Source organism: Cervus elaphus, chromosome 15, assembly GCF_910594005.1.
Source record: "Cervus elaphus chromosome 15, mCerEla1.1, whole genome shotgun sequence".
NCBI lineage: Eukaryota > Metazoa > Chordata > Mammalia > Artiodactyla > Cervidae > Cervus > Cervus elaphus.
The window spans coordinates 66,014,524-66,036,843 of record NC_057829.1 but is presented as its reverse complement, the minus strand read 5'-3'; the positions used below and the strand labels follow the sequence as shown (position 1 = coordinate 66,036,843).

Sequence of the window (22,320 nt, the reverse complement as noted above, 5' to 3'; positions counted from 1 at the left end):
GTGAGATAAACAGAAGAAGCAAAGTGGTGGCGAAGAAAGAAAAAAAAAAAAAAAGAAAGGCGAGAAGTGGGAGGATTGGAGCTGAGACAAAAGGTCAGAGAGACAGACAGCGACAAGTGGAGAAAATCACCGAAACTTGAGCGGCAACGAAGTCTGAGTGCTGAAACCCCGCGGCCTCTCCCGGGCCGTGCGCTGCCCCCCACCCCCACCTGGCTCTATCCCCCAGCACCGTTCCACTTCGCTCAGGGTGGTTGCCTGGCCCCATCTCGCAGCCGACCCGCCCGAGCTCTGTGGGGATACCCAGTTCACGCACTTCTTCGCGAGCGCGGTTTCAGCCACGTGGGAAGGGGCGTGGCCCAGTTGCTGAGGAGCGCCTCCGATTGGCCAGGGGGCGTGGCTGTCGGCGCCGCGCCGGCCGGACCCCTCCCCTGAAGGCGGGGCCAGAACATTCACAGCTGGAAAGGGTGGAGCCCCGACAGTGCATCTGGAAGGGGGCGGGGCCCGATGCGCGAGGCTAGCCGCTGCGGGCTGGGGGCGCCCTGGGCTGCCATAAAGTGAATGGGCGCCGGCGGGGGGTGGCAGTCCGCGGCGAGGCTTACTCTCTCCCAGCGAGTCCGGGAGCGCCGGAGCGGAGCGGCGGCCCCGGGCGCAGGGGGGCGGCCCCCACCCCGGCCGGGTGCCCGGCCTCTGGCCCCTGCTTGCCCTCCAGACTGCGGCCGCCGCCGCCGCTGCCGGGAGTCTGCCTGCTGCGGGACTCACTGTGAGTGCTTGACCATGCGGGGCCAGGGGCTCGCCGGGCAGAGGGGCCATGGCCGGACTTAGGGACCCCTAAAACGGGACCTAGGGCGGCTGAACTGTGGAACGGTGCCTGGGGAACAGGTCGAGACTGGGAGAACGGACTGTAGACCTGGGGCCAGGACTTAGAAAAGGGGAAACTTAGAGCCAGGACTCGGGGGACCTAGAATGGGAAGACTCGAGGGATCCGAAGAGAAGTCGGAGACATGAGGTCAGGACAGGAGCTCTGCGAAGCGGCGTAGCGTTGGGAAACCAATTATCAGGAAGCGCCCTGGGATCCCCGGGCACGGGGCCGACAGCCCGGGAGCTAAAGGGGTTGTGGCCAGCGGGGGGAGCTGGCGGCGGCCGCCAGCAAAGGGGCAGTTGGCAGTGCCAGACGCCCCCGGGCTGGGTCTCAGACTCCGGGCCTGGGAGCAGGGGTGCGTTAGTCGCACACGCTTTTCTTCGTAGCTGCTTTGCAGTTGGGATAGGAGCCGTGTTGTGAGAACCCGACAGCGACCGTGTCAGATGGCCGCTGTGCGGGCTGCAAGGCCGAGGTTGGGTAGTCCAAGTGACCAGACGGCGGGTCCGGCGGGTCCGCTTGGGGTGTCAGGGCCCCGATGGGTTCCGACCTGGGAAAGCCAGGGAAATGGACGGAATGTCCACCGCGCGCGGTTCTCAGAGCGGACAGAATGTCCGGGGAAGCTAGGTTGGTCTCTCTAGAGCAGGCGCTGTGTCGGGCAGCGGTGTACAGAATGTCCCTGGCCGAGTGGCATGTTCACTTACCCCGCAGAGCCTGCCCAGCTGCTGCGTGTACGGTGGGGTTCGCTGTGATGGGTTGCCTAGAATCCCAGCTCACACTTTGCAAACTTGTCTCTCTGCTGGGGGCTGCGGGGCAGGGAGCAGGGATGGAGAGTGAAGGCTGATACTTGGCCTTGGGTTGGAGTGGCCCCCGGAGACATTCCCTCTCCAACCCAGATTAGATATGTTCCGAGCATCACCCCGGACTTCCAGAATCCAGATTTGTGGAGAGGGTGCCAATGGTTGGGACTGCTAGTGGGAACCAAGGGTAGGAAAGGAAAGGAAGGAATGACTCACAAAGGGCAAGGGGGGGGGGGGGGGCAAGGAGGAGCCTAGCACAAGCCCCTGACAGCTTCAGTTCCCTCACAAACTCAGTCACCCCTAATTCCAGTACAGCTGACCAGACACCCCACCCCCGACTCTGCCTGGATTTCAGCAGGCTAGAGTCTCCTTTCTCGCAGTGGGCAGGAGCCCAGGCCCAAAGAGAAAACTGCAGCCCTTTAGCAAAGCAAATGCTGGGGTCTTGTTTCCCTTTTTGCTTCCTCAGTCCCACCAATCTCCCCACCACCCTGGTGGCTGAGAGGAGATGGGAGGGAGACACATGGGATCCAGACACTGGGATCCAACATGGGACCCAGATTGCCTTCCATCTCTGGTTGGGAAGGATGTCTCAGCCCTACCCAACTACCCTATTTGCTTTTCCTACAGCTGGGAGAGGGCCCTGATTTCTTTGGATCCATACAATGACCGCCCACTCTGACTCCAACTCTTTAACCAGAACCCAGTTAAGCTGAAGGGAACAAAGTAGAGGGAACTCTCCTGATCTATGTAAGTAAGCAAACAGCTCATTTGGCGACCGAGTTTCATGGGGACAAGTGCAGGGTAATATGTTCAGCAATGAGTAATCTAAACAAGTGGGTTCCAACCTTTCTCACCCTCACCACCCTCCCCATACGTCTTCCCCACACTCCCACCTCCACTCCTTAATTTTAAAGTTCACTTATCACTGGCTAGGACATTGTTTTCCAAACTCTTTTGTCCCTCATCCCTTTTTGATAAATATAGAGTCACATCCCAGTTACCCCCCCCCATCACATTTTGATACCCTTTTCAAGGGGCTTGTGCTCCTATTGTCTTTGGAAAACACTGAAATTATGGGTGAAATGAAGGGATCTGAGTCAGAACGGAATAGGGAAGGCATTACAGGTGGTTCTCTGAAGACCATAACCCTAGGTTCTGCTTTTGCCAAAAAGGCAATGGCATTATAATAAAGATGACTGGAAACAAAAGGCAGAACCTTCTCTTGTCCCTGCATAAAGCTGTTTAGCTGATTGCATGCCTGGCCACTGGCTCTTAGGAAGAATGTCATGGACCTAGTGAAGGGTCAGAGAATGGTGGCAGAAGGAGGAGCCAGGGGCTGCTGGAGAGAGCAAACTTGAAAGTTTAGGTGTCTGAAAAGTGAGATAGGATGGAAATCCACAAAATAAGGAAAGACCTAGATAAGCAGATTTGTTTGCTTCCCAGATCCTGAAACCAGAGATGAGGGGGCCTCTTAGAACTGGAATGATGCAAGCACAGGATGAATGGGAAAATGTTCCTTGGCACACAGTGGGCAGCAAACTTCCCGAGCTCATTTCCAGGGAGGTGGTAAAGGCAGGAAGTAGAAATGGAATCCCTTCAGGGCTTGGAAGGATCAATGCATGTCGGAGCCACAAACGGTTGCTGGGGTGGAGGGGGCGAGGAGTGGCAAGAGCTCAGTGCCTGGTCTTAGGAGAACTGGATTAGAACCTCTTCAATCTCTATAACCATGGACAAATTTATCTTCTTAGAGGTGAAATGGAATGGTCATTCCTGGCATTTAAGGTGGTCCTAAGAGTTCAATGAAATCATGTACTTGGAAGCCCCCTTGCAAATGGAGAGGCAACACAGAAATAAGAAACATTATTGGTATTATTATGCCCAACTGTAGGTCCACTGTAAGTACAGAATCTTCATTTGGAAGGGTGCATCTCAAACCTTAGATCAGCCTGCTAGCATCTGTGGTCCAGCCACAGGAAGATTCTCAGTGACAGATGGGACACCCTATACTAGGCTTCAGATGCCAGCCACTATCCCCGTCCCTCCCTGAGAAGAGTTCTAGGGAACTCCCCAAATGCCTACTCTCTCAGACCAAATATCCTTATCTGATCCCTGCCTGCCTCCAGCTCAAGGATGTGAATGTGGGCCCAGAACCCAGGTCTAGGAATGGAGGGCAGGGGAGGCAAGCTGGAGCTAAGTTGGGGATGAGCATAAGAGAAACACACCACCCAAATCTTTTCTTCTCCATTCAATCTAAGTGATGCTTCCTAGCATGTAGGGGAGGCAACTAACCTGAAGATGGCAACTAGGTCCTGAGCTTTGGGAATATCTAGAGTGTCTAGTCTCTGGTCACTGACGGGGACCCATTTTGAGTGACAAGGATACAGAAGAAAAGACAGTGGGGTGAGAAAGCCACTTTTAGAACTCTCTCCACTACTTTTCCTCCCCTGAGGCCTTCTTTACTTTTCATCTGTCAGTTAATAGTTTCCCCTTTCCTATTTCTCCCCTGCCCAATCCATTCTGCTCATCATTGCCAAAAAAAGATCCCAAAGATATTGCCTTTATGTCACTCCCTCACCTACATGCCTCCAGTGACTCCCACTGCTTGGAGCACTGCTTCTCAGTATTGGGTTGGGGGGGCAGTATAGGAGTGGGAGTAGCATGATGCTGCAGGCTACCCCGGGTCTATCTTCCTGGTGTGGTGATGTCACTTGAAGATGTCTCTTGGAGATTTGGAGAGAAAATATTATTTTTGTATTAATTATACAGAGTGAAGTAAGTCAGAAAGAAAAACACCAATACAGTATATTAGCGCATATATATGGAATTTAGAAAGATGGTAACAATGACCCTATATGCAAGACAGCAAAAGAGACATAGATGTAAAGAACAGACTTTTGGGCTCTGTGGGAGAAGGCGAGGGTGGGATGATTTGAGAGAATAGCATTGAAACATGTATATTATCATGTGTGAAATAGATCGCCAGTCCAGGTTCGATGCATGAGACAGGGTGCTCAGGGCTGGTGCACTGGGATGACCCTGAGGGATGGGATGGGGCGGGAAGTGGGAAGGGGGTTCAGGATGGGGGACACATGTACACCTGTAGCTGATTCATGTCAATGTGTGGCAAAAATCACTAAAATATTGTAAAGTAATTAGCCTCCAATTAAAATAAATAATTAAAAAACATGAATGTGGGATAGAATGCAAAATTTGCTTCCAATTTTAACATAAGGCTGAAGATGTCAAAGAAATTTCATACTGGTGGCAGCTGTTTCAGGTTGTGCCCCTAGTTTTCCAGACTATATTCTCTCTTACTAGTCTTAGGGGATTTTTTCATAGAAAAGCTGAGAATTCTCTAGCCTACATGGTATCAAATCTGAACCCCCACCCATTGCCCCTCATTGGATGCCTCCTCAGCCTGACCATTTTCTTCTGATGATCTCGCATTGCCCCCACTGAGACCCTGGCCAAGCTAGGCTCCCTGCTACCCTCTGAACCTACTGTTCTTTTATTTAGAAGCTTCTGCCACCTTCTCTGCCTCTCTAATTTCCAGAGCAGCCAGGTGCTACATTCTCTGAGCCCCAAAACTTGATGCCACCTTACATGGGCTTCTATGTCTCTGAGCTTCCACCATCTGAGAATCAGGCCCATGCAGTCCATCATTTTATCCTGTGCCCTGTTTGCCTCCCCAGACCGTAGGCTCTTAGAAGTTAGGGTCTTGTACCCTTATCGTTCTTGGGTATCTCCTCTGTCCATGGGATTTCCAGGGCCAGAATACTGGGGTGGGTTGCCATTTCCTTCTGCAAGGAATCTTCCTGACCCAGGGACCAAACCTGCATCTCCTGCTTGGCAGGCAGATTCTTTACCACTGAGCCACCTGGGAAGCCCGATCCCTGATTTACCCCTTGATAAAGTAAGTGCATCAAATCATTGATGCCTCCACCTGAGTCTTAGGGTTTCCTCTTGGGGCTGTGAACCTTGTCCACGGCTGTCTTCCTTTGCTTTCATTTGCTCACAGCAACTCAGGAGACCAGACAGTGTGGATGCTCAGCATCCCTAATGTACATGAGGCTGTGTCCACTTAAGGGCCTCAGTTTTAGTTTCAGGTTCCATCCTGTTTAGGGCTCTAGTTTATACCTACTCACTAACTTACTGCTGGCTGAGCTGAGCTACAGCTTTACAACTCCATCCCCTCTTATCTTCCTTTTCATTCAGTCTCTGCAAGAAAAAGATTTTCTCCCATTTCAGTTCCAGGGTGTACCTTGTGCCTTGGACATTGGACTTACAACTACTTGGGGGCTCTCTGGCTGTGGCCCTGGTCTGCCGTTTGTCTTCAGGACAAAAGTGGGTGCACATGGAAGTTACCTTCTTGCCATAAGTTGTGTCCCTTAGAAACCATGGCCTCCCCACTGTAGCCTCTCTGCTCTGGGGCAGTCTCTGTTCTCCGCTTTAATTATCTTGGATATTTTGTTCTTACTGCGGTCCATGTCAGCTTCCTATAATTCCATGCTGTATTTCAGAGTCAAAGGTCACCTGCAAGCCCTCTATTCTCCCTAGGGCTGGGATTGCCACCTTGAAACCAGCGGGGCTGGGCCATGTATCCCCTGCAGGGCGTGTCAGAAAGGCTGGGGTGGGCCAGGAGGCCCACCCCAAAAGCTGGACTCAGGGCCACTGTTATCTCTTGACTGTCTCTGGTCTTTCCTGGTATATCCTACCAGCATCAACCAAACCTGTGGCTTCTAGACCTACTGCTTATCCCTGTCCATTGAGTGAGGGGAAGTCCCTGGCTGCAGTCCCAACTCCCCAGCTTCCCAACCTCCAGCAGTTTGGGGGAGCTTAATCCTCAGCCAGCCTGTCTCCAGCTCAGACAACAGCTTGGCGCCCCCAGCCTCTGCCTGACCAGCCCACCGGACACAATCTGCTAGAGGCCTCTGCCCCCACCCTCTCTTTCTCTGTTGCCTGCCTGGCATTAGTGTTCCTGCTTTCTCAGCTTCAGAGGCAGAGCCCTTCTCAGCCGCCTTTCCTCTTGCTGCTATTACTAACGCAGTCAAGAGTCTGAAGCCTTCATTCTTTCCTCTCCTACCCATTCCGGGTCCCCAAATTAGCTCCTAGTTTGGGCTACTCCACCCATGTGGCTGTTTCCTTATTGACCGGGCCCTCTTTTATGTTTCAAACAGAGTGCTCACAACACATACATGCATCCCTCTCTAAAATGCAGCATACTCACCTTTATTCACGGAGCAATTTTTCACTGGGAGACAATCTAGGGAAGCAAGCAAAGGCAAAGACAAAAACTATACCTTATTTCTGACTCTATCCTGAGCACCTTACTCAATGCCCAGCTCATAGAAGGTGAATGAATAGAATGATGTGCAAACATCATTTCAATAAGTGAGAAAAAAACTTGGATAGAGTTTGACCCCTACTCGTTTTTAAATGTTATGTTTTATTTTAACCTCTTCACAATAGTGAAGAGAGGTAGAGAAGGAATTATAATCTTACTTTTACAGATGAAAAAAACATGCCCAGAGAGGTAATTTGCCAAGGACACACAGCTAGTAAATTGAGGATCCAGGACATGAACTCAGATCTTTTGAATCTAAACTTAGTTTCTTTGGGGTATACCAGATTACTTTCCCGGGTCGGGGCGGGATGGTGGAGCTCATCACTTTCTGCCCCCACCACTAACCCATCCTATTTTTCCAGCATTCTCATACTTTCCCCCCACTCAGCCAAATAGGCTGTCCCCAGCAGCCACTGAGCGAGACCACTTCACTGGCTCCTCGGGCTTCCTCCTCCCCCACAGAGTCCTTAGTTCCTGGGACTAAGAGCTGAGGTTCAAAGGGGCCAGGAAGGGGGAGGGGGGGATAATGGCTAGCTCCAAAACAGCCGAGGCAGCTGTCCCTGTCACAGAGAGAGGAGACTGTGTGACGGTGTGTGTCTGTCTGCCTGAATGTGGGGGCACATGTGTGGGAGAGAGTGTGTGTGTGTATGCCTCTAGCTCCAAGTCCAAGTGCTTATTTTGTCTGAGTGGGGGCCTGTATTTGTCTGCATGTGTGTCTGTCTGTCTTTGGGAACACACAGCCTGAACTCTGCTTTCTCAGTCTCGTCTTTTATTCTGGCCCTTATCTTTCCTCACCCTGCCTCCCTCTGCTGAAATAAAGGGTGAAACCAAGACACAGGTATGGAATGCTGGGGGAAGGGGGGGTTTGGAAAATGGGAAGTCTGGAGCCAAAGCAGACTGGAAGGATGAATGGCAATGGTGGAATTCAGCTTTTCCTACAGGCAAACCCAACTGTCCTTCTTTTCCCAGCTCTGCATTGCTCCTGTGGCCCTCTGGAGAAATCAGGGGTGTGGTTTGCAATTTTGAGGGCATCTTAGGGTATGAAGAGATTTCGCAGCACCCCTTTTTCCACCTAAGCCTCCACAGCTACTTGGGAAGAGTTACTAGTCTAGGCTGTTCCAGGTCCCTCCCAAGGGCCTCTCCCTTCTATCGGAGCATCATCAGCCCAGTCCTATGCCTCTGACTCTGTCCTCTGACCTGGAAGGGGAGGGAAGCTGAGCACTCCCATCCCTGGCCTGATTTCTCTCCTTCCTTCCTGGGGTTCCCTTCAGCCCTGCTTCTCCAACCCTCGGAAAGGGTCCAAGGTCTAGTCCTCTCTGCCTGTGGAAAGAACAGGGACTGTTTCTCAGCCTCCGGCCTTGACCTCTGTCCCACTCAAACTAGCGTGGGGGGGGGGGGCAGCTGTCATGTCTGAGCTGGTTGAAGGGGGCATTACCATGTACAAATACAGGCCACTGCCCATCTGCGCCTCTCTGAGAAAGGCTCCTAATCAATTCAGAGCAGCCAAGTGACACACGTCTCTATCTAGGCTAATCCGCCACATTAATGCCACCTTGCACACCCTGCATTAAGTCCCTCTTAATGGGGAGGCAGATGGGCTCCTCCTACATAGCTCTTCACCCCTGCTCCTTGGTCCTTAGCTTCCATTGGTTCTCCTCTGACCAAGAGGCATCTGGAGTCTTGAGCCCCACTAGTGCCCCTTCCCCTTCCTCCCACCAGAGGGGGCCTGGGAGAGCTAACAGGAAAGGGGACCCTGCAGGGGGAGACTTGGAGGAGGACCCAGGCAGGCTCCTGGGCAATGTCAGGTGAGATTTGGCATGGGGAGTAATAGTCAGAAGCGGCTTTTAAGAAACCTACACCCACAGCCTGAGGTGGGACTGCAGGAAGGCATGGGAGAGAGTGGTGACTCGTAGGATGCAATGTTCAGAAGCAGACAAGACTCTTAAACTTGTTTTTGAACCTAGAACCCTTTCTTCAAATGAAGTCTCTCCAGCAAGCATAAATAAAACAGAGAAAAGCAGGGCTGCCCTAGTTGAAGCTGACCTGAGTAAGATCAGGCTAGATTTCTATCCCTGAGGTTAGCCCTGAGTTCCAGTCCCTGAGGGAGTTTGCTGGGCAGGGGGGACCCCAAAGAACACAGTTTGAAAAAGCAAGCAAAATCTTATCTTAGGAATCTCACAGACCTGATTTAAATCATACCTCCTCTACTTACAAACTTTGTGATCTTCATCATTACTTCATGTCTCAGTTTCCATGCCTAAAAAAGGGTGATCCTACCTAACATTGATCCATTCTTGTAAGGAGAGATAATGAGGTGAAGGCACATAGTCAGTACTCAGAAATGATAGCAGCGATTCTCCTTACAGGGAAAGTATCAGGCCTGGTTCAAAATCAAATCCGTCCCACGGGAGAGTGAATAACACAGGTTCAGGCTGGTTGAGAAGTACGTTTGAGTTTATGGGGATATTGGGCATTCGTGTGAGAGGGAATTTAATTTTTTAAGTATGTGGTATGTGGTATGCAATGTGCAATAGTGTGGTTTTCATTAATTCAATGATTATCTATTGAACACCAACTGTGCACCAGGCAGGGTTCTAGGTGCCCAGCATGGAACAAATCAAAGTCTAGTGTGTATAACTGCGTATGAAACCTCTGAGTATGCACCTTTCTCCACTTAGGCTGCTGTTTCCCCATTCTAACCTAGGGCATCTCAGATTAAAGAGGTAGCTTTATGTCGGTGGCCGAGAAAGGGGAAGATGAGGAAACACTTCTGTACTGGGAACCAGATAACCTGGAGATTTTATTCCCATTAACCTGGTCTGGGTCTTCTCTTACCTTCAGAGTTCTCGAGCCCCTGATGGAGTTCGGCCTGCTGAGCGAGGCAGAGGCCCGGAGCCCGGCCCTCTCGCTGTCAGATGCTGGCACCCCCCACCCCCCACTCCCCGAACACGGCTGCAAGGGCCAAGAGCACAGCGGTGAGCGCGCCCCCTTCTGGGGGTGGGGGAAATAAAAGCTCCATCCCTAACCGGGTGGGACCCGGGAGTGGGAGCCCGGGTGCGAGTGAGGGAGGGCCCCACGGAGGAAGTCCCCGCAGCCAGGGAATCCGCGCAGGCAAGGATGTGCTGTGACAGCCCCAACCCCGACTCCCAGATTCGGAGAAGGCCTCGGTTTCGCTGCCCGGCGGCTCCCCCGAAGACGGCTCGCTGAAGAAGAAGCAGCGGCGGCAGCGCACGCACTTCACCAGCCAGCAGCTGCAGGAGCTGGAGGCGACCTTTCAGAGGAACCGCTACCCCGACATGAGTACGCGCGAAGAGATCGCCGTGTGGACCAACCTCACCGAGGCCCGCGTGCGGGTACGCAACCCCGCAGGTGCCCTCCACCACCACCCTCCCCTCCACTTCGGGCCTCCCTCTCGCGGGCCGCTCAGCAAGCAGCTTCGGAAACGGCAGCCTGTGCCCTGCCTGCCCCTTCCTCCGACCCAAAACCCGACGTCCCTCGCCCAGGCCCGCTGCCCCCACGGCCTTCTTTCCATCAACCTCCAATCTCTTCTCTTCCTCCACCCTCTCACCCTAGACGGAGCGCTTCTTCTCCCCTGGCACTATCTCTGGTCCTTCTCTTCACCTCTCCTAGACCCCCTCCTGCTGCCCTCTCCACCTCCCCAATGCTGTCACCCCCGACTCCCGCATGCGCTCCTCCCCCAGCCCGTGCCGTTGCTCCACCACCCATTCTCGTCTCCGGCCACCTCATCTTCTTTATATTCCGCCCGGCCCCGGACCCCGCTTGGACCCCCACCTGGGCGACCGGTCCACCAGCCGCCTTGGGGGTCCGGGCCCTGACGACCTTCCTCCCACGCCCGCAGGTATGGTTCAAGAACCGGCGCGCCAAGTGGAGAAAGCGCGAGCGCAGCCAGCAGGCGGAGTTGTGCAAGGGCGGCTTCGCGGCGCCGCTCGGGGGGCTGGTGCCGCCCTACGAGGAGGTGTACCCCGGCTACTCGTACGGCAACTGGCCACCCAAGGCCCTCGGCCCGCCGCTCGCCGCCAAGACCTTCCCGTTCGCCTTCAACTCGGTCAACGTGGGGCCTCTGGCTTCGCAGCCCGTCTTCTCGCCACCCAGCTCCATTTCCGCCTCCATGGTGCCCTCGGCCGCGACCGCCCCGGGCACCGTGCCTGGGCCCGGGGCTTTGCAGGGCCTAGGCGGGGGGCCCCCCGGGCTGGCTCCGGCCGCGGTGTCCTCGGGGGCCGTGTCCTGCCCTTACGCCTCGGCCGCAGCCGCAGCCGCCGCCGCCGCCTCCTCCCCCTACGTATATCGGGACCCGTGTAACTCGAGTTTGGCCAGCCTGAGGCTCAAGGCCAAACAGCACGCCTCTTTCAGCTATCCCACCGTGCCGGGGCCGCCGCCGGCCGCCAACCTCAGTCCGTGCCAGTACGCTGTGGAACGGCCCGTCTGAAGGGCGCTGCCGGTCGATCATCCCTGAGGGTGGGGCGGTAATGCACGGCCTTGACGGACTGGGGTCGTTTTGACTGGCTTGCCCCCACCCTCGGGGTCTGAGAGGAGAGCTGGGGTTGGGGAGGCGGCCGGCTCAGGAGAGAGCCTGCCCCCACTCCCAGGCTTGAGGGGTGGACTGGGCCCTTAGTCCGAGACCCTGGGACTAAGGCCAGGAACAGGGACCAGTTCCCCAGGGGCCAATTCACCTTTGGCCCACCTCGCCTTCTCCAGAATCCCTCTCCCTGGTTTTCAAAGATAAATGAAATAAACGTGCGCGGACTGTCAGAGGCCTGGTGATTCAGAATTGCGGTTGAGCTCCCTCCCCTCATCCTTCCCCATTTTTAAAGGAGAGCTGGGTTTACAGGAAAGATGTGCGGGTCCAGGCTTCTAGAGCTTCAACCCCAGGATGGAGAAGCCTGGGGATTCCCGGAGCCAAGCGGCGCACGAAGCGTGTGTGTCTGTGTAGATGTGTATGGCTTGGACAAAGCTGGTACTGCCGCGCCGCCTCGTGGTCTCATGGAGGATAACTGGAAGGTCAGCTTTTGAAGTCAAGTGTCAATGCTGCAACTTAGGAAGCCTACGACTTTAGAAACTTACTCCACCTTTGCGCATCTGTTTCTCACTGTTCCTACGAGGGGCTTTTGCCTCTAACAGCAATAAAATTCTGGTCTGTAACAGACATTTATTAAGTGCCTACCAGGCCTAGGATTCTTTTGAGTGTCTCTGTGTGTGACTCTCAGCCTTCCATACACTGTTGTAAGCTTCTCACCCACTGATCATCCCACTGCCAGCAGCCCTCCTCCATCACAGCAGTCCCCTCCTTCCCGTAAATCCCCAAACTCTGAAAAACCCTGTTGGAATCTTTAATTAAAAAACAGAGCGGCAAGAGGGTCGAATTGGGCTGGGCTCCGCGCCGCTGGGAGGAATGTCTGTCTGCAGGCCCCTCCTCCCGCCCTCGTCCTCTCGGAGCCGGGCGGTGCTGGGGAAAAAACAAACAAACAAACAAACAAACAGAGCAAGAAGGAGAAAGATTTCTGGAAACATAAATAACTCAGTTTGGGGGAGCCTCCTTAGTCCCACCCCATTACAGGGCCTGCTTGGTCTTCACATTAACAACAGAAACATCAAAGTACTAGATCACATCCCCACCCCAGGGGTGATACTACTTGACTGTCATCACCTCCTGCCACCTTGGAGTTTACATCCCATGGGGAAACCATACAGGAAAGGCTTCCTAATCATTCCCTCAAACCTAAGCTCAGTCCCTCAGTCCCCTGGGGAGGAGAGAGGGCTTAGGGTTTCTTCCTCTCCAACCATTCACTGGCTCTTGGTCTTGGCTTTGATCTTGGGCATTATGTAGTTTTGGTGGAAGAACTTGGCAAAGAGGACAAAATAGGTTGCATACAAGATGAAGGACCAGAAGAGGTGTTCCTTTGTGGTATGGCATCCCTTTTCCTGTCTCCAGATGTAAGCCAGGATACCGACAATGGCTCCTATAAACATCTGCAGGATCTGCAGGCTGGTGACGAGCATGGGAAACCATCTGGGGCACTTCACTTTGGCAGCCTTCAGAGTGTAGTAGGTGTACATGACGGCATGTACACCAAAGTTCATGGTCATGAACCAGCCGCCTGCAGCCACCTTGTTCTTGTATCCGAAGCTGGAATACACCAGCACCGTGCTGTGGTGGTACCAGTGCACAAAGATGAGTGGCCGCTTCCGCAGGATGATGAAGGCCGTGTCTCCTGGGAGATGAGGAGTCATAGCTGACACATCACCTAGTGTTGGGACCACCCTCTGAACTTGATGTGGGGGCACATGGGGAATTTTCAGGACAGGGAGAGGGGTCTTTATGGCAGAGAATCTGAAGAGGGGCTTGGGTGAGAAGTGTTTTTAGGACTCAGGGGCGGGGAAGGAACTCTCCATGTGATGGGTCAAGGGGAGGGCCTGAAGATGGATGCAATTGACTGGACACCAGAGAGACAAAGCCTTGCCACTCACCAAGTTCAACGACCTTGCTGAGAACAAACAGGAAGGACCAGAATTGGATTATGGGACTGCTGGTGAAGGAGGAGAAGCATACAGTTTGCTTTGGGCTCCTCCTAATTATCAGGGTCCCCATGTAGCCCCACATCCTCAGTGTCCCGAGGATACTGAAATGGAACAAAGGAAAAGGGTGTAAGGGTCATTCCCAGGCACCTTCACCCTTGGCCTGGTCAAGTCACTGATCCAAGTTCCACCACCTCCCCACCCTTCCAAAGGGGTTACAGCTTCTGAGCTCCCCAAGGCCAACCTGGTAGAGCCAACCAGTAATCTAGAAGATAGAAGACATGAGGGCTGGGGAGGGACCAGGGAGTGCTAGAGGCTGAGATTGAAAACTGAGCTAGGGGATAGGGTTCATAAGATGGGTAGGAGCCTGGAAGGAGACAGGTGGCAGGATGGGGGTGATCAGAGGAGTTTGGGGGGAATATGGGACGAAGGGGCTGGGGAAGTTATTGGAAGGTCTTGGGAGAGAGTGTTAGATGCAGAGAGTATTAGAGGCTGGGGAAATTGTTGGAAGTATCCAAACTCAATGAGCACAAAAGGTCTCATGAGAGAGAGCAGAGACTACTAGTCTAGGAACTGGAGAAGAAGGAAAACAGGAGGGTGGAACCTGGGGAGAGGAGTCAGAGCTGAGAGAACAGAACAGGGAGAGAGTTAGGGGGCAAATTGGGCAGTTGATGCAATTGAGGTTTTTAGAAAGCTTTTAGGGATAGAATGAGGGTCTGGGGTCTATAAGATAGGTTGGAGTGGGGAGAGTCTTACCTGAAGACTGCAAGGCAGAAGGACCAAAGGATGAGAGGTCCCTGCAGGTTGAAGCCCTTCCGTGCCTTCATGTAGTTTTGCCCCACGAAGATGACCAGCAGGTAGATCAGAGCTATGGCGAATGAGGTTGTCCTGGCAGGCAGAAGGCAGAGCAGATGGGCTTATGGGTGGGAATTGGTTAGAGGAATGTCCACTCTTATCTCCAGGTCAGTGCTCTGGATTGGAATCCTACTTCTGCCACTTACTAGCTGTGTGACATTGGAAAACCTACTTCCTTCTCTGAGCATCAGTTTCCTTATTTGTAAGGCGGGAATAACACTCCTCTCCTGACAGTGTTAATATATGTAAAGTACTTTACACAGGACTATAACCAAGGTTCCTGGGGTTGGGAGTGGATGACAGCTGCTGGTCCATTTCTAGAAGCAACCCAAGGCTGTGATGTACAAAGAATGTGGCAACAACTTCTGCCTGGTTGGTCATGGCAAATTGGCTGGAGCTCTGAGGGGCTCTAGGGCAAAGTCTGAGGAAATTTTGGAAGGGTACCCAGATTTTGCCTCCTCCACAGCAGGGATGATGGAATACTTGAGGAACAAGATGATAACTGTGAAGGGCAGTCCTCAGGCATCAGCACATGCATGCCTGCGCACACATGCAGCCACAAAGGATGGAGAGTCGTCTCTAAGGTGGGTGGGAGTAGGAGTTCAGATCAACCCCATTCTTCAGAGACCAGTTCTCACTACACCTTTTCCCCCTTGGTTTCTGTCTCCTCCCAAATTCTCCATCCTGTCCTCTTATTTCTGCCTTTCTTCCAGACCTAACCTCTTTGAGGTGCCACACTACCTGTACCTTGGACAACAGGAACGTGAAGCCAGTACTGGGGAATCCAATATCTTTGCTCCTTAGCAAAATCTCTGTGGGCTTTCTGTCTCGCCCTCCCCCATTCCACCAAGCCCTCCAAATAGCGGTCATCAGAGTTGGGCCCCTAACATGGCCCTTTCCCTTCTACAGGTCTCACCAGTACTCCTCCAAATAGGGCCTCATGTCCAGGAACAGCTCGAAGTTGTAGGGCTGGAACATCTGCTCTATTTCATCTGAGGTATTCATGGTTGTGACCATTTCGTTTTGCAGACGCTGAGGTCGGGAGCTGGACGAGAGTTAGGGGACGGAGGATGGAGAGAACCTTGGGGACAGGACTAACTAGACCCAGAACCCAAGGAACTCCCCGGCAAGCCAGAGCCTCAGACGCAGGCACGTGCGCTGCAGTGCAGCCGACTTCCACAGCCGCGGCCACTGCAGTTTATAACGCGAAATTGCAAAGCAGCTGTTCTAGGCGCGCCGCGGCCCCCTCCCTGCTCCCGGCCTTCATCCAATCGCGACAAAGATACGCCCCTGTCCCGCCCCTGGGCGGCAATCCGCTCTCTGATTGGTCATTCTTTAGGGCAACGCCCCAGAAGCCTCCCACTAGCTTACACCTTCGCCACGCCCACCTTCCCATCTTTTTCTCGCGCAACACCTCATCTCTGACCTGCTTAGTTTAGCCGCCGTGGTTTTGGAGTTACTGGGATGTGACAGGCTTCTGGCACTGCCAACTATAACCTTTGCCTCTGTTGGTTTCAGTTCTGATCTATCTGGCTATGAAGAGAGAATGAAGGTGTCCTCCGTTTCTCTGGTGCCCCCATTCAGAGATAGGGTGTCTGTTTCCCGCCTCCCGGAGACCCTGGGAAAACCAGGCTGGGGATAAGGATGGGTCCGGTAGGGGAAGGAGCAACAAAGAGCCCTTCCCGTAGTCCCTTCTGCTTCCTTCTGGTCTGCAGTTGTAAGTGGGAGGGAGATGAATTGTAACAAGTTTTATTGTTGAGGTAGTTGGTGTTGATGTTTGGAGAGTTGGTTGTTGAGGCTGTTGTTTCTTTACAGTTTCCTGAATTCCTGACGGTTCCAGCCTGATACTCAGTAATAACCCTGGGAAGGAAGTGGGATCACCCTCTGGGCTTCTGGGATTATTGTCTTCAGACTTCCTGGAGACTGCCAGGGGTTTATAGAAGAGGAGGTGCTGCGCATCTCTCAGTATCCTGCAATTCTTCCCTAGTCTGTGCTTATCTAATCAAATCTACTTTTTCCTTGCCTGTGTACCCAGTTCAGTTCAGTTCAGTCGCTCAGTCGTGTCCGACTCTTTGTGACCCCATGAATCGCAGCACGCCAGGCCTCCCTGTCCATCACTAACTCCCGAAGTTTACTCAGACTCAAGTCCATCGAGTCGGTGATGCCATCCAAACATCTCATATTGGGCATCTACCAACCTGGGGAGTTCCTCTTTCACTATCCTATCATTTTGCCTTTTCATACTGTTCATAGGGTTCTCAAGGCAAGAATACTGAAGTGGTTTGCCATTCCCTTCTCCAGTGGACCACATTCTGTCAGACCTCTCCACCATGACCCGTCCATCTTGGGTGGCCCCACACGGCATGGCTTAGTTTCATTGAGTTAGACAAGGCTGTGGTCCGTGTGATCAGATTGGCTAGTTTTCTGTGATTATGGTTTCAGTGTGTCTGCCCTCTGATGCCCTAATAATATGGAACACTTCACGAATTTGCGTGTCATCCTTGTGCAGGGGCCGTGCCAATCTTCTCTGTATTGTTCCGATTTTAGTATATGTGCTGCCGAAGTGAGCACGCCTGTATGCCCAGCCCCAAATAAATAAACATTTTAAAAATTTTAAGACTTTACTCATCTGTCCCTTATTTCTGTCCTAGAATTTATGAAAATAAGGGACTTGAAGGCAGTTTGAGACATGATGGAGATATGCAAAACAAATGCTAAGAGAAATAAATACAAAATATTAAAAATCACGAAGCGGCTATAAATGGTTATGTGCCGTAAGCCCACAGGCTCTGTAGCCAGAGGACCTAGGTAGGAATTCCAGTTTCACTTCTCAGCTACTGTCTGAGCCAAGGGCTGCCATACTAGCTCAATGACTTCCAAGTCCTTCCCTTTGTCTCTGTTTTGTGTCATCTCTCTCCTGGTTACTACAGCCAGCACCTCTTCATAATTAGTTGACACTTCCTTCTCTAATATAGCACTTTCTATTGCATTAGAGAAAAAAAAAAAAAAGTACCCAAACCTGGCTTATCACCAACCCCAGAGCCACTGACCCAGTGCATGCATGTATGCTAAGTCACTTCAATCATGTCTGACTCTGTGCAGCCCCGTGGTCTACAGCCTGCCAGGCTCCTCTGTCCATGGGATTCTCCAGGCAAGAATAGTGGTAAGTTGCCATGCCCTCCTCCAGGGGATCTTCACAACCCAGGGATCAAACCCTAATCTCTTAGATCTCCTGCATTGGTAGGTGAGTTATTTACCACTAGCACCACCTGGAAGACCCCTCTGACCCAGTGTGGTCTCAAACCATACTTTGAAAACCACTTCCTTCTGTCCTCTCATCCAAAAGAAGGTTCTAAAACCTAAATTGGATCATGCTACTTTCCTGCTTAAAACCTTTTGTGGTTCTGGATTACTTCACACATAGCCTGATACTCAGAAGGTGATCAGTGCATATTTGATGGATTAATGAACAAACAGAAGAATGCTCATTGCAAGAATAATTCCACCTACAGACTTCCATGACAAGCCAGTGGTTAAGACTCTGCACTCCCAATGCAGGGAGAGCAGGCTGGTTAGGAACTAAGATTCCACATGCCGCACATGCAGCCAAAAAAAAATAAATTAAAAAAAATAAAAGGAACATAGGTGTGACCACCTGTTGAGATCTTTACTAATTAAAAAAAAAAAAAAAAAAACACTTCTTAAAAAAGAAAAGAATTCCACGCAGGTGTTACAAGACCTGGATTCAAATGCCTGTCCATTATTAACCAGTCCTGTGATTTTAGGCAAGTTACCTAACCTGAGACTCACATTCTTCATCAAAAAAATGTTGAGAGTCATACTTGCCTGCCTGCCTCACAAGGTTGGGGTCAGTATACAAGTCAGATAACATCAGTGGAAGGATACTGTGGGGAGTTCTCTCATAGTCCAGTGGTATATTTCCTATACTACCCTGGTTCCCCCACCCTATTCCAAAGGATCATTTTTATTAGGTCACTGCCCCTTTGAGGGTTGTACACAGCTCCTAGAACAGAGTGGGCCTTCAGAATGTCTGTTGATTTGAATCGAGTAGGCACCTAACAGGATAAACAAGTAATAAACAATATATTTATTTTTTAAAAGACTCAACTTCCTTAGTAATTAGGGAAATACAAATTAAAGACTATAAGTATAGTATGGTTCCAATTAACAACCATTAAACCAAGTAAAAATTAGATACCCAACGCTGGTCCAAGCTTTGGGAAACAGATACATTCACACCTGTCTAGGGGCCAGGTAATAATCCTTCTAGAGGCACACTTTGGTAACATTTGGCAAGAGCCAACTGGCTTTCTTTGACCCAATCTCTCATCTAGGAATTTAAAACCCAGTGAAATAGAATAAAAGAAAAAAAAATTATATATACTAAAACACTTACATCATTGGGACTCAAAAAAACTGCAAACAACCCCCTAATGAAAGCTTAAATTATTAAATACTAATATTATAAAACAGCTTGCCACTGCCAGAACATGGAGAAACACAAAACCTTGTTTACAAAGTAATGTGAAAGAAAAACAATATTTAAAACTATATGGCCCAACAACTATTGAGCCTGTGCTCTAGAGCCCAGGAGCTGCAACTGCTGAGCACATGTGCCACAACTACTGAAGCCCGTGCACCCTTGAGCCTATGCTTCAAAATAAGAGAAGTCTCCGCAATGAGAAGCCTGTGCACTGCAACTAGAAAGTAGCCGTCACTCACCACAACTAGGGAAAAGCCCGTGAAGCAATGAGACCCAGCACAGCCAATAAATTTATACACACACACACACACACACACACACACACACACGCATACCTGTATGGCCCAGCAGCATGGTGATCCTGCTACTATAGCAAATAATGATAGCTCGTCTCAGATGATGCCTGATGTTAGCATGCAACAAAGCATCATCTTCCCTGACCCCCATGTGCAGGCCATGCAGGGAAACAGTGCCTCCAGAAACCACTTCTCAGGTCATGGGATGCCTTTCAATGCACCTTTCATTGGTGCACCCAGTGGAAATCAGATGTTCTGTGGTCAGAATCTAGGCTTCCCAGTCAATAAGGATGTCACACTAACAAACCCATTGTTAGTCAACTTATTGCAGAGTGATATCTCTGCAGGAAATTTTGGAGTAAACAATAAGCAAAATAATATCAATGCAAATAAACTGAAGAAGAAAACCCGTTGGTAGAAGAAAAATAGTTAGCAGAATCCAAACACTCCAGATACTCACCCAGCTGGTCTGGAGGAGGCTGATAAGCAGCCATTACCTGGAAAACAAGGAATTTGCTTGGAAAACTCAGGCCCTAAACAGCCAGAATTTTCAAGTCGACCACCAGGCCCTTCACAGAGTTTGGTCCCAAAGGAAACTCCAGCCACAGCACTACAGGGGTCTGTTCCCAGGTTAGAACTCAAGGCAAATGCTGCCATAGTCTCTGGACAAAACAGTGAGCCCAAAGAGGTAATTGAAAAGTCCAAAACTCAAGCCAAAGAAATGCCCAAACTGAAGAGCTGGCTTGTGGCTTCTGAGAATATGAAAAATGGACATACTGAGCCATCCTGTCTGCTTTAGCCTCTAGCTCTGCTAAAGACAAAACCAATGTGGTGCAATCCAAGCAAAGAAAATCCAAGTAAACAAGTTGGATGACAACATGATATTTGTAAATGTGTGTGAAATTTATAAAAAGTGGTTTTGTTGTGACTTTTTAAATCCATTTCTGTACAGTTAGTTATTTTGACAATGTGGTCCTTCTAGTCCCTGCAACCTATTTTGTAAAGTACAATGGGGAAAGCAGTTGTTGAACTCTTTTGATGTTGCAAGATGAAGTTCAAGGTTTCTAAAATGTTGCCACATGTTGAGCAGAGCTAATGAGATTACATTATTAGTTTTCACATTTCTTAAGCAGTTTAGAGTACAGGGTAATCTCATGATGTGCTGTGGAAGTACTGTGTGTGAACAGCAGTAGGAGGGCAGAAAGAATCTTCTCATTTGGAAATGTTGTAAATAATTTTATTATGTAATGTTTCGGATGTATTTGTTGTAGAAATGGGCCAATGAATAAAGAAAATCTAAGGTTTTTTAAAAACAAACAAAACAAAAAACCAAAAACTGTATCTAGCTCATCCTCTTGTTGCCTCTGCTTTTGATGAGGGGCCCAGGCTGGCTGGTGGGAGGCAAAGAGGCCTGGGCGTGGTATTTCTCACAGGCTCAGGCAGTTTGGGCACTCCCCAGTGCCCCGGGGTCGGTAGCAGATGGGGTTGCACACCTATACTCACAAGAGGCCCGGAGAGCCGCTGTTTTTACCCACCAAGATGGCCCCATCCCTGCCAGAGTATTTACAATGGGCACTGATGATCCTCAGATAAAGTAGGATGGAGAAGCGTCTGTGAAGAGAGTTGCTATTGATGCTTTTTACAGGGACGCCTATGAAGTCAGTAAGGCTAAATTTGAGAAGCTGTAAACTCAACCAGCTATTTGACAGAGCACGAGAAGTTTGCTGACTCCTTTGGCTTTGACTGAGCACAGGAAGTCTGATAGTCAACAGGCAGTAACAGATGCTCCCTGGTGGTTACCTGTTAAAGGCACTACCTGGAGACACCCAGAAGGGCCTGACTCTTCTGTGTGACCCAGGCCAGATCACCCAGGCTCCTGGAACAACACCGTTGCCTACTACACCTGGGGAGGGAAGTGGTTACCCATGAAAGCTGAGTGGGAATACTGCTGTCGAGGAGGCTTGCAAAATAGACATTTCCCCTGGGGCAAGAAACTGTAGCCAAAAGGCCAACATTATACCAACTTTTGACAGGCCGAGTTTCCCGTGACCAACACCAGAGACCGCAGAGGCCTAGTCTGCTAATGCCTTTCTTCACAATGGTTATGGTTTATATCAATATAGTAGGGACACCTAGGAGTGAACTTCAGACTGGTGTGGACCATTCACCATTTTGTTGAAGGAATGATTAATCCAACAGGCCCTCCTTTGGGGAAAGACAGGATGAAGAAAGGTTATCCTGCATGCACCATACAGATATCGCTGTGCTACTCGAAGCCAGGACACAGTTGACAGTGCTGCTTGGAAACTGGAATTCTGCTATGCAGCTGACCGCCTTCCCACCACAGGCTAAGAGCCATGAAGAATCTTCCTGAATCCATGAAGAAGCCGTGTTTAACCTGTACGAGTCTTCCCTCAGAATGCTGAACAATCTCGTGTGAAAAATTCCCACTCCAAGGTGGGTTACATACCTGCCTGATGGCTAAAGGAATCACATTGCAGGACCAAATTGCTAATCTGCAGCACCTTGTGTGGGGTGTCTCAGGTGGCAGTTAATGGTAAAGAACCCACCTGCCAATGCAGGAGATGTAAGAGATGCAGGTTCAACCCCTGGGTGGGGAAGATCCCCTGGAGGAAGGCATGGAAAGCAACTCACTTGAGTATCCTTGCCTGGAAAATCCCATGGATAGAGGAGTCTGACAGGTTATAGTCCGTGGGGTCACAAAGAGTCAGATACGACTGAAGCTCCTAACTTACCCACATTAGCATGTGCACTTTATCATTTGGTGAATTTTATGTTTTACTTTTGATAAAGAGGAAGGAGTAGAGGGCACCCTGAGTTAGGCTTCAGGAGACCTGCATTCTACCCAGGCTCTGCCCCTGGGGTTAGACCCCAAGGTCCCACACTTGACCTTCTTGGGCCTCAGTGACCTACCTCATCTCTACAGTGAGGGGATGAGTAATATAATCTCTGAGGCTCTCTCCCAACTTGCAAATACTCAGAATATATCAGATTCTATTGTGATTTCATAGTGAGAGTTTATGTTATGTCTTAGCTATTTCTTCCATGTGTGAACTTTGGGTGAAACTAATTATGTAAAATATTAACGATTTTTTCTTATGAATTATTTT

At 50.8% G+C, this 22,320-nt stretch overlaps 2 protein-coding genes, 1 non-coding gene and 1 pseudogene across 4 annotated transcripts; 2 read left to right on the top strand and 2 right to left on the bottom strand.

The window, feature by feature from the left end:
* Positions 1 to 500: 500 nt before the first annotated feature.
* On the top strand, positions 501 to 11,780 carry PITX3 (paired like homeodomain 3). Of its 2 annotated transcripts, XM_043926980.1 has the most exons (5): positions 501 to 760; positions 2,284 to 2,403; positions 9,842 to 9,975; positions 10,151 to 10,353; positions 10,860 to 11,780. In XM_043926980.1, exons 3-5 carry the CDS (start codon positions 9,858 to 9,860, stop codon positions 11,445 to 11,447), a joined length of 909 nt encoding a protein of 302 aa, XP_043782915.1. In that variant the 5' UTR covers positions 501 to 760; positions 2,284 to 2,403; positions 9,842 to 9,857; the 3' UTR covers positions 11,448 to 11,780. The 2 variants fall into 2 exon arrangements, with proteins under 2 accessions (XP_043782915.1, XP_043782914.1); XM_043926979.1 differs by lacking the exon at positions 2,284 to 2,403.
* A 720-nt stretch (positions 11,781 to 12,500) lies between these two features.
* ELOVL3 (ELOVL fatty acid elongase 3) lies at positions 12,501 to 15,624 on the bottom strand. Its single transcript, XM_043926981.1, has 4 exons — positions 15,306 to 15,624; positions 14,291 to 14,422; positions 13,487 to 13,638; positions 12,501 to 13,230 (listed from the first exon to the last, which is right to left on the bottom strand). Exons 1-4 carry the CDS (start codon positions 15,404 to 15,406, stop codon positions 12,803 to 12,805), a joined length of 813 nt encoding a protein of 270 aa, XP_043782916.1. The 5' UTR covers positions 15,407 to 15,624; the 3' UTR covers positions 12,501 to 12,802.
* A 1,229-nt stretch (positions 15,625 to 16,853) lies between these two features.
* On the bottom strand, positions 16,854 to 16,960 carry LOC122709702. Its single transcript, XR_006345676.1, has one exon. It is a non-coding gene; the product is annotated as a U6 spliceosomal RNA (small nuclear RNA).
* A 2,272-nt stretch (positions 16,961 to 19,232) lies between these two features.
* LOC122708554 lies at positions 19,233 to 21,541 on the top strand (annotated as a pseudogene).
* Positions 21,542 to 22,320: the final 779 nt, after the last annotated feature.

What these genes read in the sequence shown, in the direction of transcription:
- PITX3 (XM_043926979.1), top strand. Translation starts at nt 9,858, where the DNA reads ATGGAGTTCGGCCTGCTGAGCGAGGCAGAGGCCCGGAGCCCGGCCCTC. An exon ending in CAAGGGCCAAGAGCACAGCG is followed by an intron (nt 9,976 to 10,150) that starts GTGAGCGCGCCC and finishes CCCGACTCCCAG; the next exon opens with ATTCGGAGAAGGCCTCGGTT. An exon ending in TCACCGAGGCCCGCGTGCGG is followed by an intron (nt 10,354 to 10,859) that starts GTACGCAACCCC and finishes CCACGCCCGCAG; the next exon opens with GTATGGTTCAAGAACCGGCG.
- ELOVL3 (XM_043926981.1), bottom strand. Translation starts at nt 15,406, where the DNA reads ATGGTCACAACCATGAATACCTCAGATGAAATAGAGCAGATGTTCCAG. An exon ending in CCCTATTTGGAGGAGTACTG is followed by an intron (nt 14,423 to 15,305) that starts GTGAGACCTGTA and finishes TCTGCCTGCCAG; the next exon opens with GACAACCTCATTCGCCATAG. An exon ending in CAGCAAGGTCGTTGAACTTG is followed by an intron (nt 13,231 to 13,486) that starts GTGAGTGGCAAG and finishes CTCATCTCCCAG; the next exon opens with GAGACACGGCCTTCATCATC.